General features: G+C 37.6%; 2 protein-coding genes across 21 annotated transcripts in view; one reads left to right on the top strand and one right to left on the bottom strand.

Annotated features, from left to right (window-relative positions):
* Positions 1-17360, bottom strand: part of LOC309623767 (uncharacterized protein) — a 238852-nt gene that overhangs the window by 28285 nt on the left and 193207 nt on the right. The gene's annotated exons all lie outside the window — the stretch shown is intronic.
* Positions 10798-17360, top strand: part of LOC309623752 (ELKS/Rab6-interacting/CAST family member 1-like) — a 167569-nt gene continuing 161006 nt past the window's right edge. For 3 of the 10 annotated variants that reach the window (XM_082380900.1, XM_082380892.1, XM_082380899.1), the window contains exon 1: positions 14334-14769. In XM_082380900.1, coding sequence (XP_082237026.1) covers positions 14757-14769 — 13 coding nt within the window. In that variant the 5' untranslated portion in view covers positions 14334-14756. The other 7 variants (XM_082380898.1, XM_082380897.1, XM_082380893.1 and 4 more) reach the window with 6 other exon arrangements.

Here is a 17360-nt window from a genome sequence, read left to right as displayed (position 1 = left end):
TATCTAGAAAGGATTAAATTGTGTTCAGCATTTTCTTTTTAAGAAGCATGAACTCGTTAAATTTAAAAGTTTTTTAGTTAAAATGTTTATAACATAGAATCCTAAAATAGTTTTCTCCTGATAGTCTGCCTTCCTCTATATGTACAAGCAGTCATACGTGATGATCTGACTGGACCTGTTTAGAAAGAAAAGGCAACTCTGCCCAAGAAGCTACTTTGCATGAACCTGAGATGAGGTGGAAGAAGGAAAATCACTGGACTGACTGAAGCAGAGTGATGATTAGGGATCAATGAAAATAGAACAGTAAACTGAGGGCCATGAATCCTGGCACAGCAAACAAGAGTAAATGAAAGTTTTCAGGAAAATAGTTATGTGGGATGCAATATGCAGTCAACTAACCTTTGACCACGGTGCCCAAAACACAAAATGGGGAAAGGATAGTCTATTCAATAACTGGTGTTAGGAAAATTGATACCCACATGCGAAAGAATACCATAGACAAAAATTAACTTGAAATGGATTAAGGACTTAAATGTAAGACCTGAAACCATAAAACTTCTAGAAGAAAACATAGGTGGTAAGCTATTTGACATAGGTCTTCGCCATATCTTTCTGGATTTGACACCAAAAGCACAAGCAATAAAAGTAAAAATAAACAAGTAGAACTACATCAAACTAAAAAGTTTCTGCGCAGCAAAGGAAACAACCAACAAAATGAAAAGGCAACCTATAGAATGTGAGAAAACATTTGCAAACTACCTATCAGATAAGGGATTAATATCCAAAGCATGCAAAGAACTCATATGCCTCAATAGCAAAATTTAAAAAAAAATTCCAATTAAAAAGTGGGCAGAGGACCTGAATAGACAGTTCCCCAAAGAAGACATACAAATGACCAACGGATATATGAAAAGGTGCTCAACATCACTAATCATCAGGGAAATGCAAATCAAAACCACAATGAGATATGACCTCACTACCTATTATAATGTTTATTATGAAAAAAGACAAGAGATAACAAATCTTGGTGAGGATATGAATAAAGGGAACCCTTCACATCTCACCCCACCCCCTCCCCATATCCTCAAGTCCATTCTTTAGTAGGTCTGTGTCTTTAATCCCGCCTTGCCACTAGGTTCTTCATGGCCTTTTTTTTTTTTTTTTTTTCCTTAGATTCCGTATATATGTGTTAGCATACTGTATTTGTTTTTCTCTTTCTGACTTCCTTCTAAGAAAAGGATTTGCAGGATGTGGTGGGAATGAGGTGAGTGAGGCCTTCAACTTCCATGCGGTTGCAGACATTTTGGAGGCAACTTGAACTCTTTGGATCATACTTTAATCCCTGATACCTAAGGATGGCGATCCTAATTTCAGCATCTGGGTGGTATTCATGAAAGGCTTCTGGTTGAATAAGTTAGGAAGGATGCTCATATGAATAAACCTTATTATATGCCCCAGTTTCTGGGCAGCCTGCAGTACCGAGTTCTGACCTGGGATTAGGATGCCTTGTGTGGAGCTAGTGCCACTGCAGCTCTTAAGTCTCATCCAAGATGGTTATTTTCCATGTGCTTCTGAGTAGCTGTTTCTTTGGCTTTCTAATAGCATGGATACTCAGCATAATCACAGACTCCTAGATATGGAAGTATCTGAATGATAATGTAGTCTAATTTCGAAAGAAATGAGATGAAAGAGGCCAAGTGACTTGCTTCAAGGTACCTGGTAGAAAAACTGGTGTTAGAACCTTGGTTCCGTGTTCTCAGTCCAGGGCTGTCTTGCAGTGCACTGAATTTCTCAGAGAAAATGAGACTAAAGGCGGTGTTTTTCTATGTCCTCCTTTGCTCCTGGTACTTAACAGACCTGGAATCTACTCATGTATGTGTCAGGTTTTAGATCAGCAATAGGCTCACTGATTATGGAAATAATTGGGGAGATGTGGTATGTGTGAAAGTTTCAGGTAAGCGAGGCAAGGGGTTGTTGTGGTGGATTGGGAGATGTTTGCCAGTTCAACTCACATTTCTGCAGTGCGTGATGGGACTTGGGGCTCTTCTTTCTGTAGCTTATTAACAGATAAGCTGTTTCGCTGCTGGAGCTGCTGAATCTACAATAGCATGAATCAGCAAGAAGGAGGTGTGATTAGTCACGTGGACTTAGGCCTTTCCCATTGCCAAGGCTTGATATATTCACATCTTCCACTTTTTTTTTTCCTTCCGGTTTTACTGAGATATAATTGACATACAGCACTGTAAAAGTTGAAGGTATATAGCGTAGTGCTTTGACTTGCATACATCATGAAATGATTATCACAGTAAGTTTAGTGACCATTCATCATCTCATATAGGTACAAAATTAAAGTAGAAAAAAAAGTGTTTTTTTTCACATCTTCTGTTTTTTCCTCTTTGTAGAGGCTCATCACATGGAATGATAACATGTTTAGTCTTCTGTGTTACACTTGGTTTAGTCCACGTAATTACATGTAATGTAAAATTACATACAGTGCAAATCAGTCAAGAGGCTATCTTTCCTTCCTCCATCTCTGAGACATGGGTGACCACAGGAGGCCCCTCTGTTGACATTTCTTGCTCTTGTCGTGGCCCTGTTGCCAATCAGTCTAAAAACAATATTTTTCTGTGAATTTCTTGTGAAGTTATTTACATGAAAATTTTCTAAACGTATGTAATTCAAACTTGATTCTTTGTTTAATGCCAGTGCAATTTTTATGGACTAGAAAAACAATTATATGAATTCTAGATTTTCCCGGGAAATCTATAACATGCAGATCTGAAGTTCATATGGGACCTCTGTCTCCTCGTGAGCCCTAGGTAAGGTACAGTGAGGATGGAGAGGTGGATAAAGGAAGGAGTGAGTGATGCTTCATTGGGGAAGGTGAGCAAGGTGGCCAGATAGGTTTGTTTCATGACAAAGAGTGTGATTTAAGCACTTACTTTCTTTTGAAAACATCTCTTTTCACCATCTCCCTATCCTGATATCATAGGAAGAAGGAAAAAACCAAACAAACCTGTTGCCTCATTTCCTAAAGCAGTGATTCTCAAACTTTAATGAACACGCAAGTCACCTTGCCTTTTAGAAGACTGCCGACTCTGATTTAATAGTGGTGGGGCAGTGGTTCTCAAAGTGTGTTCCTCAGAGCAGCAGCTCTGGTTCCGCCAGCCGTGTTAGAACTATAAATTCATGGACCTCGCCTGACCTGCTGAATTAAAATCTCAGAGGATCGGCCTCAGAAACTGTTCTTACACATTCACCAGGTGATTGTTGTGTACCTTGAACATTTGAGAATCACTGCCATTGAAGCTATTCTCTTGGGATTTTCCCAGGCCTCTGGTATTTGCTACTCTGTGATTGGGCCTTGGTATTATTCCCTTGCTATTTAGGAATTGAAACTTTTGGGCAGAGATGTTACTTGAGGCTCCTGACTGGATGATAGTGTCCAGCAAGTTAACTGGCTCTATTGAAGTATGTTTCTTAGTCCTTCACCACTCTCTCTGTTATAACCCTGATACTTTGTAAAGCAAAGATGCCATTTCATGGAATCATGAACATCAGTACCATGGCTAGACACCATACATAACATGGCGATTGGGTAATACCTTAAAAGGTAGACTGAAAAAGAAACCGACGAGATAAAACACCCCAGAAGAAAACGCTCTTGTAGATTTTCAGGGGTTTTATATCTTAATATCAACTGAGTCCCAATTCACAGATAGTTTCAATCATATTAATAGCCAGTGGGTGTTGTTACCTAGGTTCTATGCCTGCTTGGTTCAGATGAGTGCAAACATGCTTAGCAGTGCCTTTACCAGTGTTGCCATTACTGGTGAAGGAAGAATATTTTATAATAGGGATTGGATTCTCTCAGAAGTCAGTTTTCTTAAGGTATTTGCAAAGGATGAATGTTACCTCCTACAGTGTTTCAAGAGCTCTAACTTTAACTTTCTGAAAGTTTTATTGATTTCTTCCAAAGGCTATAGCTGGAGAAATACGCACTGTATGTTTGTCAGATTGGTTACAGGGTCTCCAGTATAGGTGGGCTGAGGCTGTGTTTGTGCTTTTCCTCTGGGAGGTTTTTCATCTTAGAGAAAGGATCCATGTGTTTTGTGAATCTCTATAAAGCAATGAGAGGAGTTCAAAATGTATTAGAGTATTCGACAAGTGCTCCAAAGAGGGCTATTTGGGCACAAGGTCTAGATGCTAATGTATTATGTTCTTTGAAAACAGCTTAAATGTAAGTACATATAAGAACCCTAGTTAAGATTTAAGGGTAATGCTGTAAGATCTCTCATAAAGGATTCACAAAAAGTGCTGCAATTTTGTAACCTTTCCAGAAGCAATACAGTGTATGTTCACCCCTCATTTGCAACTTGAAGAAATTTATCTAGTTTCTGCGGAAAATTGAAAAGAAGCAGATGCTTATTCCTAAGCTAGAGTTTTGAAGGCCAACAATTAAAATAAACATGTCTCTGACAAAACTTGAACTAAATTAAAAAATTTAGCATATAAATTAAAGCTTACTTAAAACTAAATTTATCAAGGAAATACATTTGTTTTGCATTACTGGTTTCAATTATTGTGAAAAGGCTTCCTTTTTATGGAACACTGAAGATTTTTCAAAGTTTCCAACAATTTATTAGACAATTGCACCACTGAAAATGAGTTACGAGTGTCTGGCTTAAATGTATGAACTATTAGCACATCGTTGATGAGCTTAGAGAGAGATGTTAAAGCAGCCATTATCCTCCTGCAGGTTCATGTTCCTATTCCCAGGGGACTGTAAGAAACTGGTTTGTAGCCTGAAAACAGATAAAGCCATGGGCTGAGGATATACATAGCATCTCTTCTCTCCTATTCGTTTGTTCTTTCTCTTGGGAATCTGCATTTTGGGACATTGCTGATGAATTGCTGTCAGGCATGGGTACTCTTAGTTTATTGCCATAGAAGAAGAGAGAGATTACTTCCTTGTTTGCAGTACCTGTCTGCTCTAGTCCTGTCTGTACAGTGTTTCCTAATTAATATTTCCTAAACACCTACCTCATAACTTTTTGTCATTTACTAAATATTTATTTAGTTCTTGTTTTCCCAGCTTTCTTGAGGTATAATTGACAAATAAAATTGTATATATTTAAAGTGTACAAACTGATTTGATACACCTAGACATTGGGAAATACTTGTCCTGATGAAGTTAATTAACATTTTCATCACCTCACATAGTTCCCCTCTACCCCCATACCCTTGTTTTTGTTTTTGTTTTTTTTGGTGGTGAGAATGCTTAAAGTCTATTTCAGCAAATTTCAAGTATACAAGACAGTATTATTAACTACTGTAACCATGTTGTACATTGGATCCTCAGAACTTATTCATATTCTTCTTAAAAGTGAAAGTTTGTACGTTTGACCAATGTTTTCCTGTTTCCCTCATCTCCCAGACCCTGGCAAGGACCCTTCTCTTCTGTTTCTATTAGTTCAATTTTTTTTTTTTTTTTTTTTTTTTAAGATTGCACATGTAAGTGATACCATGCAGCATTTGTCTTTCTCAGTCTGACTTTTTCCATTTAACATAATGCCCTCCGAGTTCATTCATGTTGTCACAAATGACAGGATTTCCTTCTTTTTTATAGCTAAATAATATTCCATTGAATATATATACCACATATTCTTTCTTCGTTCATTGATGGACACAGATTTCCTTATCTTGGCTATTGTCAGTAATGCTGCAATGAACATGGGAATGCAGATATCTCTTTGGGATACTGATTTCATTTCCTTTGGATATGTATCCAGAAGTGGGATTGCCGGATCATTCGGTAGTTCTATGTTTAACTTTTTGAGTAACCGCCATACTGTTTTCCATAGTGACTGCACCAATTCACATTCTCACCAACAGTGTACAAGGGTTCCCTTTATTCATATCCTCACCGAGATTTGTTATCTCTTGTCTTTTTTCATAATAAACATTATAATAGGTAGTGAGGTCATATCTCATTGTGGTTTTGATTTGCATTTCCCTGATGATTAGTGATGTTGAGCACCTTTTCATATAACCGTTGGTCATTTGTATGTCTTCTTTGGGGAACTGTCTATTCAGGTCCTCTGCCCACTTTTTAATTGGATTTTTTTTTAAATTTTGCTATTGAGGCATATGAGTTCTTTGCATGCTTTGGATATTAATCCCTCATCTGATAGGTAGTTTGCAAATGTTTTCTCACATTCTATAGGTTGCCTTTTCCTTTTGTTGCTTGTTTCCTTTGCTGTGCAGAAACTTTTTAGTTTGATGTAGTTCTACTTGTTTATTTTTGCTTTTATTGCCTGTGCTTTTGGTGTCAAATCCAGAAAGATATGGCGAAGACCTATGTCAAATAGCTTACCACCTATGTTTTCTTCTAGAAGTTTTATGGTTTCAGGTCTTACATTTAAGTCCTTAATCCATTTCACGTTAATTTTTGTCTATGGTATTCTTTCGCATGTGGGTATCAATTTTCCTTACACCAGTTATTGAATAGACTATCCTTTCCCCATTTTGTGTTTTGGGCACCGTGGTCAAAGGTTAGTTGACTGCATATGCATCCCACATAACTATTTTCCTGAAAACTTTCATTTACTCCTGTTTGCTGTGCCAGGATTCATGGCCCTCAGTTTACTGTTCTATTTTCATTGATCCCTAATCATCACTCCGTCTGCTTCAGTCAGTCCAGTGATTTTCCTTCTTCCACCACATCTCAGGTTCATGCAAAGTAGCTTCTTGGGCAGAGTTGCCTTTTCTTTCTAAACAGGTCCAGTCAGATCATCACATATGACTGCTTGTACATATAGAGGAAGGCAGACTATCAGGAGAAAACTATTTTAGGATTCTATGTTATAAACATTTTAACTAAAAAACTTTTAAATTTAACGAGTTCATGCTTCTTAAAAAGAAAATGCTGAACACAATTTAATCCTTTCTAGATAAATTAGAATGACATTATACACAGTAAAAATAAGTTGCATTGTAGTGATTTCTACTAGACAGGTAAGGTATTAAGGACTAGTTGTCTGATCCTACATTGAATAATACGTCTTGCAGCTGATATTTGTTTTTATAATGAATGCACACGTGTGTTGGTTTAAATTGCTGTGTTGAGATTAATGTTCTCAGAAATTATTTCTACATTACCAGGAAGTGGTACATTTGAAGCCTCTCCTGTACCATCTTGAGATTAAAAAAAAAAAAAAAAAGAACTTTCTTTTATTTCCATTACTTAAGTTTATTTAAACTTGTGTTTAAAAAACAAAATATCTTCTCAAATCCCCAGTCATATTTCCATGCAGCTTGGTTCTAAGAGTCCTGGAAACAAAGAACAGTATCAGTCCAGGACCTTTGCAGGAAATGTTCTCAAGATCACTAGTGCATCTTAGGATGTTAGCCCAAGGGCCAACTGGGATATCAGGCCACATTGAAGAGATACTTTAATTTGTAAGATTTGTTGTGACCGTCAGACAACATATGTCTTTTGACTCCATTAAGGAATGTGTGAAGGCACAGCACTACTAATGCTACATTAGCTATCTGTCTTTAACTTTCAAAAATAATTTGAAAGCATTTTTAATGCCATTTTTCAGACGGCGAAAAGAAGTGCAAAGAAGTTAACTTGGCCAAATATAAGTGAAGGAGACGTGATTTTAGCTCGAGAACAAATGCTTTGTCTCATTACTGTACTGCTTCACAATCAAGATGTGGAGATTTCTAAAATTTTCACCATGAATGTTAAGAAAACACTAGATTGCATGATGTGTTACAGAAACACCCACTAAAATCCACTGAAGTAAGAAGTTGTGAATTCTCTCTGTACTTTGATAAATTCCCCTTGGGAGCACACCGGTTTGGAATCAAGAACGCTTGGTTCTAGTCCTAACATCTCCATTCTGTGGGTCTCAGTTTTTAATATTAAAACTCTCCAAGGTCCCTTCTTAGTGCAGTGATACATGCCTATGGAATTGGGGCTTTTTGCATGCTTTATGAAGTATTTTAGAGCCAGCTGGCCTGGCACTTTACACTGGAGGAAAAAGTAGCCATTAAGGTCTTAAATTTGTCCCGTGTAGTAAAGACTGAAGGTGAAGATGAGAAGTTTTGTTTTCTTAGGTTTTGTTGAAGCAGGCTGCTACTGACTGCTGCCCTGGGATGCTTGGGATTCGTCATAGGGCCGGAGGCTGTGCCTGCCGGTCTGGCAGTGGGCCATCCTGGCGAAGCACAGCACAGGGGCTGGTGTGCGCTGCCACGTGAAGTATTAGATAACTGCCCAGAAGAGCTGCCATACATGCAGAGGAGGGGGTATTAGGGGCTGCCCATGGTAGTCATAAAATGATAGATATGAATCTAATCTTAGAAAAGCGAGTTGAACTCCCTCACTTTTAGTTGGGGCTCAAGGAAGTGAGGAAAGTTGTGCAAGTTTGTACCTTTAGTGTGAAAGTTGAGGATGGAATTCGGGTCTCCTGACTACTTATCTAACTCACCACTTACACTCATTTATGCTAAATACCGTGCCTCCTTTTGCTCCCACAGGAATATGGTCACTTGGTGAATTTATGTTCATTTATTTCATGTACAACCTGAAATGCCTCTTCTTGCTTATCAAATCAACATAAAGCACTTGAAAATTGGATTCAAGCTTAGACAACAGACACAGTGACGTATTAAGATCATTTTATGCCGTATCATGATGATTTTTAGGGTGTTAATTAATTTCCACTCAAGGAAGCATAAACAGCAACTACATGCAGGTAAAAGACAATAGACAAAAAGGTAGCAGTAAATGGTTGCCCTTTGGGTTCCACAGGGCTTGTGTTAGATAAGGTCTTACTTTGCATAGTTATGATGCGGTAAAGAAGAAGTATACTCCCCACTAGTAAATATTTCAGAGATGCTAAATTGGGAAACTGGCAAATTGCAGGTATGAATGGATGAGTACAGTGTGCTCAATGAATAAGGAATCAAAAGGAATCAGAAGGAATCGAAAGAATGTAGGCACCTTAAATGTATTCAGGTACAAAGAAATCACCACAAACGAGACCATGATGGAGGAGAGGTACTGGCTTGTCAATAGATTTGGGTTTGCAGTTTGGAAACCACTCTGTAAACTCCACAAAAACTGATAATTGTGCTAATAACCTTGGTGATGATAATCATAATCTGGGTATTCAGATTTACTGGCATGACATTATGCAAATCAGTTAACCTTTCTGAAAATCTAATTCCTCATCTGTGAAGGAGTTGGATTAGAAGATATTTCCTGGCTTAAATAACCACTGTTGGACAAAGAATCTTATAATTAGTATCTGCAGCTCTTCAGGAGGGAAAAAAATAACGATAATTGATAACTTCAATGAGTAACTTTATTTCTTTGAGTTATGGGATAGTCATGCTTTTTTCAGTCGTCATAGATACTCCCCATCGCCTAAGATTATAAATATATGAGGCTTGAACACACAAAGGAAACTTAGAGATAGTCCACCCCTACTCGAAATTTTATTCTTAAGGGTGGAGAGGCCTTGAATTACAAAGTGACTTGTCTAACTGGTTAATGGTGAAGCCCAAAGGACTAACAAGGCTTCCCAGTTCTCCACACACAGGGCTCTTTTCTCCTATAGGAAAAGGGGTAAATAGGTTTTCTTTCTCATGCCAATTCAGGTTGATTAGTAAGGCCTGGCTGTTTGAGAAAGACTGTGGAACTGAGAGCCAGGTACTATAGAAAAGACTAATGTTATTGATTAGGACTGTTTGCTAGATAAACAGAACAGGGAAGTCACCTATATGTTTGCCACCTCCTCTCAAAGCTATGGTTTACACATGTTCCTTGAGGTTAAACTTTGAATATTTCTTCTGCCTTGCTTTTTAACAACCATCACTCACAATATTAATTAATGTTGTCTAAGGTATTTCACTCTAAGAGACGGCCTATGTCTCAGTGGACCAAACTTGGATTTGGTCATTAGGAAATACGTCATTCTCAGTGCTTGGATCCTCATTGGGTTTTCTTGAGCTGTTTTTCATTTCTGACGCTGCTAAATGTTTTAGACTTCTCCATTAGCATCATGTGGCCTGTCTGACTAGGATTTCAAGCTGCCAGGGCAGGACCACAGCTCTGAGTACAGGCTGGCTGTAGTTTTGTCCCTCATTATAAGACCATGGAATACAGTAGGAGAGGAGTGGCAGATACCTTGTCCTTTGTGGTTCCGACAACTTAAGTGCAATTCTTGGCAGCCTAGTTTTAGACTCTGATATGGGCCTTTTCTCGTATGATGTTGCAGGAAGCTTTCTCTTGCTGCTGACATGTTCTGGCTCCTTGGTTTACTCAGAGGAGTGGTGAAGGAGACATACCTCAAGCCAGGAGCCGCTATGTTGGCCCTTATGCTCTACTTTCTATAACTTTGCAGGATTTTGGAAGAAAATGAGAATATACTCTGGAACTGGAGATACATATACCCACACATAGATTCGTATATATATATATTTTCACTTCTTCAGGTCTTTGTCCTCATTCCTATCATCTGGAATTGTTTTGAAAGAAAAACGCATATTACCCTCATAAGGAACTAGAGTTTAACTTCGGAAACTTATAACACATTTATAAAAGACACAAAGTGTTCTCTCTTTTTAGAACTGTTCAAGTGCAAGTCAGATTTGAGTTCAAATGGAATGAAATGCCGGTTTATTTCTGGAAGCAAGTTTAGTTATTTTCTAGTCCAGATTCTTTGTTTTACAGATGAAAAAATGGAAATCCAGGGTCTAGGAGGGTTAAGTGACATGCTCGGTGGTACATTTCAGAAGAAACAGAATAGGAAAAAGAATCCAGAACTTGCCAATTTTTGGTCTCACGCATTTTATCTCACACCGCACTACTGCCTCTGGGTTTAGAATTACAACAGTTTGGTTTCCTTTTAAACTGATGACTTAGGTTTTTGTTAAGGTTTGATTTACAGTTTAGTAAAAATTTAATACTTATGTTCATTTTGGGTTTTAGCAAGTCAATACTATTCTAGAGTTTTATTTTTATTTTCTTTAAGCCTGTAATGGGCATTGAGGTCTCCCTGTGGTCTCTGGACTTCTCTCTCGGCTTTGAAGATTCTGCTGTTCCCTGCTCCATCTCAACTTACGCATATTCTCAACCACAGGGGAGTCTGGAACATGCCAGACATTATGGTGAGGCTGTTACAACGCTCACCCCGGTCTAAAACCTAAGCCACAGGAGACACAGACTTCTGGTTCCGCAGAAAGCAGGTGTTACAGGTAAGGAAGGGAGCATAATGTACAACAGCCAGATTTTAAACAGCTCTGCTCAGATTTCATATTCCCACACTCCCTCTAATTTACAGGCTTCTGTTCACAGGTAGTTTGAAAACCTATCTGTACCAAATTTAAATATTCAGTGACTTGCCTATAACTAATCATACTTGAAATTAAAAAAGCATGTGTGAACAAGCGATAGCACTAACTAGTACTCACAGGGGAATATTCCAGCTATATTACAATGAGACTTTTGGCAGTAAAAGCACTCAAGTACTGTTTCTTAAAATGTAAGGATTAGGTGTTCTTGAGGTAGAAAAGAAAAATCTATTCTTTGCAGATGGAGGGGACAATGAAATGGATTCACTAGCAGAGTCACTTTTATGGAAATTTGGATCTGTACTGTGAAATTTTAGTGTTTAAACAAGATCAGAGGCCTTGTAGGATGAGTTTTTAACATGCTGGATTAGAAACACCAGACAGAATTGATTCCCAGTAAAATGGAAAACGTCCTGAATTAAAAAGGGGCCTCAAAAAAAAAAAAAAAAAAGGAGCCTCACTTGGTAACACTTAATTTTCTAACATGAGTGCTCCAAACTCTTAATAACTATTTTAAAACACTTGATAATTTCAGGTAAGATAAATTTTACGTAAGAATAAAAATGGACAGCGTATATGAATTTGGTGAGACTGAGCATACAATGTGGATTTGCCTTGGAAAACTTGGGCAGTTTTTGAGATTATTGAAGTTGAGCGTCTGTTGCAAGATAGCTAAGTGAACTCTCCCAAAGCATTTCCTGGAAGCATTTGCCCAACAAGTAATCTTCAAACAAACGAACAAACATACATACCCACCATTCCTCTATTCCGTGTAATATAATCCATGGACCAACAAGAATAAGCTTATTTTCTACTTGTACAGTTTTTGGGTGGTGCTGCTTTTCCTAACCTTCTCACCATCTGTCAAGACATAACTTTCATTACTCTCCAGCATCACTTTTAACAGCATCATCTTTCTTTTCGTCCTTTCTCCTTCCCTCCCTCCCTCCTCCTCTCCCCCTTTGCTTTTCTTCCCTGCCTCCTTTTTCTTTCTTTAAAAGGAATCTCTTTTGACCTGTGTTTTCCTCAAGGGTTCAATTGTTTTTATATTTCTCTCCCTCATAATACAGTCTTTGGGGATTTAAAAATACGACATAAGTAGAATCTTCTGTGATTTCTCAGCAGAAGGGAAGGTATGGTTTGTATTACTTGCTCTCATAGGATTCTTTATGGGGTAAATATTTCCAGATGCCCCAAATCTCTTTGTTACGTTTACTATAAGAACCAACAACTCTTCCTTTTTCTGTACGGTGACATGATTGGGTCCTGGGATGGCTCCCACTCGTATCGCTATGAAAACAGAAGTTTCATAAACCAGAGATGAGTTACTTCAACTCAGTTTAATTCAATAAACAGTTATTGAACATTTACTGTGTCCAGGATACCATTGGCCATGGTGAATGATACATGATCCCTCCTATCAAGAAATTTGCAATCTAGTATGGGAGAAACTATGCAAATAAATGTCCAACCATAAGATGACTGCTACGGTCTAGTAACAAGCAAAGATTTAGGAACTCAGTAGGTAAGCGAAATAAGTAGAATAGTAAAGATGAGGCTCTTTTGTTTGTCAGTATTTTACTTTAGCTCTGTATAGTTTTGAGATATGAAATGGTGTCATTTTACTTTACAGTTCTTGTTACTTTATAATCATTACCACGACTTTGTAGTCATAGCTCATGGGTAAGTTGCTTCACTTATGTGAATGTTATGGAGAGGTACTATGCTTCCGGTAGAGTCTTCTTCAGAAAGAGATTTATTGATTTGAGTTTATAACACTGAATTATGGTGTGGTAATACGTTTTACTTCAACTCGAAGATAGCTACTTTATCGATCCCGTGGGTAAACCCTTACTCTAGATCTGGGCGGTGAGCCCTCTCAGGATCAGCTGTCACACAGCAAGAGATAAGACTTCCTGGATCAGTTTTCTAAAGTGACAGGTTTATTCCCTGGTCAGGACAGAAGATACTCTCTTTTTAACGAACAGGCTAGACTTCTCTGTGTGCGTATTTGTTCCATGTGTTTCGGGGTGAGGATGGGGTTGAGGAGTCTACTCTGTTTTTATGGGGCATGAATCTGGCTTAAAAATGACAGAGCCCTTTAACAGGGAAATTGCAGCTGGAAGACACCAGCAACTAAGTAGATCTGGGACCTGAGAAACTGTGCCTCCCTGGAGCTATCCAGGGTACTGAACCACTTCTCCTTATGTTGCCTTCTAACCCCGCGAAACAAACATTCAGACATTTAAAAATATCTAGCTTTTTTTTTTTTTTCTGACTAGAGAAATTCTTTAACCTGTATATTTCTGATAATTGTTCTTGCTCTAGTCTTGGCCAGCTGTAGCAGTTCACCTCTTGTGTCTTTTATTCACTAAACAAATATTTAGGTATAACCTTCTCTGCGTTGGGCACTTTTCTCATGGTTAAATTACTCAGATTGAGTATGATTATTTTTGCCTTTTTGTGAAATTTGGGTTAAAGAAACAAATTTTATGGGATGCCTAAAGGATCTCAGGTTTTCAAGTGTCGTTTGAAGAACCTGGTTTCTGGTCCAAAGGTTGTGTTTGTTTACGTTTGTTTACAGTACTTAGAATAGCCCTTGGCATAAAATAGGCAGCACAGAAATTTTATTCCGCTGATGATCAGAGTGATTTTGCGGAATTTTTTTTAAAATAAATTTATTTTATGTATTTATTTTTGGCTGCGTTGGGTCTTTGTTGCTGTGCGCGGGCTTTCTCTAGTTGTGGCGAGCGGGGGCTACTCTTCCTTGTGATGCACGGACTTCTCACTGCGGTGGCTTCTCTTGTTGTGGAGCACGGGCTCTAGGCGCATGGGCTTCAGTAGTTGTGGCACCTGGGCTCAGTAGTTGTGGCTCGTGGGCTCTAGAACGCAGGCTCAGTAGTTGTGGTGCACGACCTTAGTTGCTCCGCAGCATGTGGGATCTTCCTGGACCAGGGCTCGAACCCGTGTCCCTTGCACTGGCAGGTGGATTCTTAACCACTGCACCACCAGGGAAGTCCCATTTGTGGAATATTTTTCTATACCATGTTACAAGGAACATATTTCTTTTCAACCTAAAGGTAAAATTCTTTGAAGAAAAATTTTGCTCTAAGTGCTCTAGATGCAACATGCACATAATCCTGATGAATGTAGACTAAGCATTTTGGGACACTGTCATATACATTAGGACCAAAGTACAGGCTGACCGGAAAGAAAGGGACCAGAAACTTCCAGCTCAGACTTTTCTATTTACGTATTTTCTCAACCATCTTTTCATTCTATTTTATTCATACTAGTCTATTCTGTATTCAGGTAAACAACCACCACCTGTTCACCCCCTCTCCTCCAAAAGAGGAAAAAAAGAATTTTTCCTTTGATGACAGCAACACATGACCCAGGAAGGTGGAGTATATTCTAAACTGTCCTTTTGTAATTCCTTGTTCTAAGCATCTGGCAAGACAAATTGGTCTTGACTTCCCTGGAAATGTTGGTTTCTTTCAATGAGTATAAGGGGTACAGAATCAACAGTGTTCCTAGTGTTCTCAAGACCAGTTATTGTATGGGTCAGTAAGGCTAAACCCTTCACCCCCAACCTGGTGTTAATTTAATGTTATTCTCAGTAAATATCTGAGACAGACTGAATTTGAGCAGAATATAAAGTATCTGGCTGAAATTGAATCAGGTTCAGTGTTCTAACATAGCGATTTGCCACTACCCACATCTATTTCTGTGGTATGCCTTTTTTTTTTTTTTTTTTTTTTTTTACAACATGTACATTTAGAAACTTGGTAAGGTCCAAACTGTATCATAACTGACTTGAAAATGTCAGTTTCTTGGGATTGCCAAACTCAAACACTTTTCTTGGTATCTCAGTGAGAAATCAAATTTGAGGTTGAAGAGTATTGACCAGTAAGCTTCTTTTCTAGAGATTGTTACTCTACCTTTGGTCATGGACCAAGTTTAATTATTCCTATTGCTTTTATTTCTCTTTCCTTAGGGAAGTGATAGGCACTTGTTTAGTCACCGGAAGTTGTGAGAATTTGTGGACCTCAGCAAAGACCCAAGAGACCTATGCAACAGTATTGTTTTCCTACTTATTACCCAGACCCAGTTTGTTTTAAAATCTATTTACTGATTCCACCTGAGTTGCATGACTTAGTTGTAATATAATCTCTTGATTTCTTGAATTATCTCCAGACTGGACTTCATGATTGATTTCTTTTTCGCCTTTGACTTATTCAGATGGAAATAGGTTAAACAAACAGAAAAACTTGACTATTATTCAAAGGCTGAAGGATTCCTTCATTACTTCCCTCCATTTCCTTGGGAATCAATACCATTGGCTGTTTTCTTTTAGTTAGCATAGTTTTGCTTGCTTAATATAATTAATATAGTAATTTAAGAGTTATATATACGTGATCTGACTTAACCTTCCAATTCTATGGTGTAATATTACTACTGTCATTTTATGTGTGAGAAAGGTAATGTTCAGGGGGAGTTAAGGAATTTCTAATGACCATAAAATTAGGAGTCAGGACTGAAGATTCAGACCCAGCTCTCTCCGACATTAGTCACTGCTTTTAATCACTCTTCTGCTTGCTTTAATATTTCTTTACTGCCCACATAAAGTGCCATGTCAGAATATAGAAATGGTTATTAACTGAGGAAATAGGAAATATTTTGATGTTTTTAGGGAAATTCAAAACATTGTAGAATAAAAAGCTGGACATGATTTTATTGGCAGTTTTATCGCGATGGCTTAAAAGAAATGAAGTTGTTCCTGAAGGTACCTAGTTTATTGTCGTGAAATATATTTGCTTTGCCTCATGCTGTATTTTGTAACATTTGGTCCTGGTAGGGTTTATTTGTGCGTGTAGTTTAATATAAAGATCTCAATTTTAACAAATACTGGGAACTCTTCGGAGAAAAAGCCAAAACAGATGTGTTTTTACTCAGTAGTTTTTGTTTAGGTCTGAACCTTTGATAGGAATTTGTTCCACAAATGTGGTTATTACAGAAGATGAAGAAAGCCAAGCTGAACACAAAGTTAGATGACTTGTCTATTTAATTTTAGGTGATACTTGCCGAATGTCTTGAGAAAATATTTTTTCAGCTTGTTTCAGAATTAGAATAGACTCTGTTGACATTTTATGCAAGCATATATCTGTTATTCCTTTTTAGAAATTCGAAGTAAATTCTTCTTATAAAAATAATACACAATCAATAATACACGACCATTTTCTACGAGGAAATTTTCAAATGAAAAAACATTAATCTCTAAACATCCGTAACACCAACCAGTTAATATGTTAGTATGTTTCATTTGGTTTTTGACACACGCAAGTGCACACAAAACTTAACATATAATTATATAATTTTATACGTAATTTTGTGTTCCAGTTTTCTACTTAATTAATAGCATTGTCTTATTTTGCATTTCTGTGACTTCCAGGGAGATATAATCTACTTTATTGGCCAGTTCTATCTAATTTGGGGTTCTCTGCTTGTGTGTATGGTGTATGTGTGTGTATAATTTAATATATATATGTGGGCGTGTATATATACACATATGTATAATTCGTTTTCTTGTTTTAGAAAAAGATGCATTGTATTCCTTTTAATACATCACAACTTACCCATTTTATTGGGAAGACTTTGCACATATTAAAATCTGATATATTAGGACTAATCAAGAAGAGGTCAGTGTGACTAAGATGCTTTTTAAATGTTTTTTTTGTATTGTATATAGCAACTGGAGCTGCTTTCCCAACAGAAATTTGAAGTGATGCCGAACCTGTGCTAATGAATAGATATAATTAATTGGAAAACTTCATCTGTTTTCCTACAGTGTCTTAAAGACTTTAAAATAATCCCTCAGTAATTTAATCATATCTCCTAGTTTTCTCCTTTAATGGTATTACCTAGCAATATTTTTTCTTTATTTTAAGATCATCTTCAGCCTAATCCAGATAGCCCTATTAAATTATCGTATC

The sequence above is a fragment of the Balaenoptera borealis genome (assembly GCF_965194805.1).
Source record: "Balaenoptera borealis genome assembly, chromosome: 2".
Taxonomy (NCBI): domain Eukaryota; kingdom Metazoa; phylum Chordata; class Mammalia; order Artiodactyla; family Balaenopteridae; genus Balaenoptera; species Balaenoptera borealis.
The sequence above is the reverse complement of the archived record's forward strand: the minus strand, read 5'-3'. Positions and strand labels throughout refer to the sequence as shown.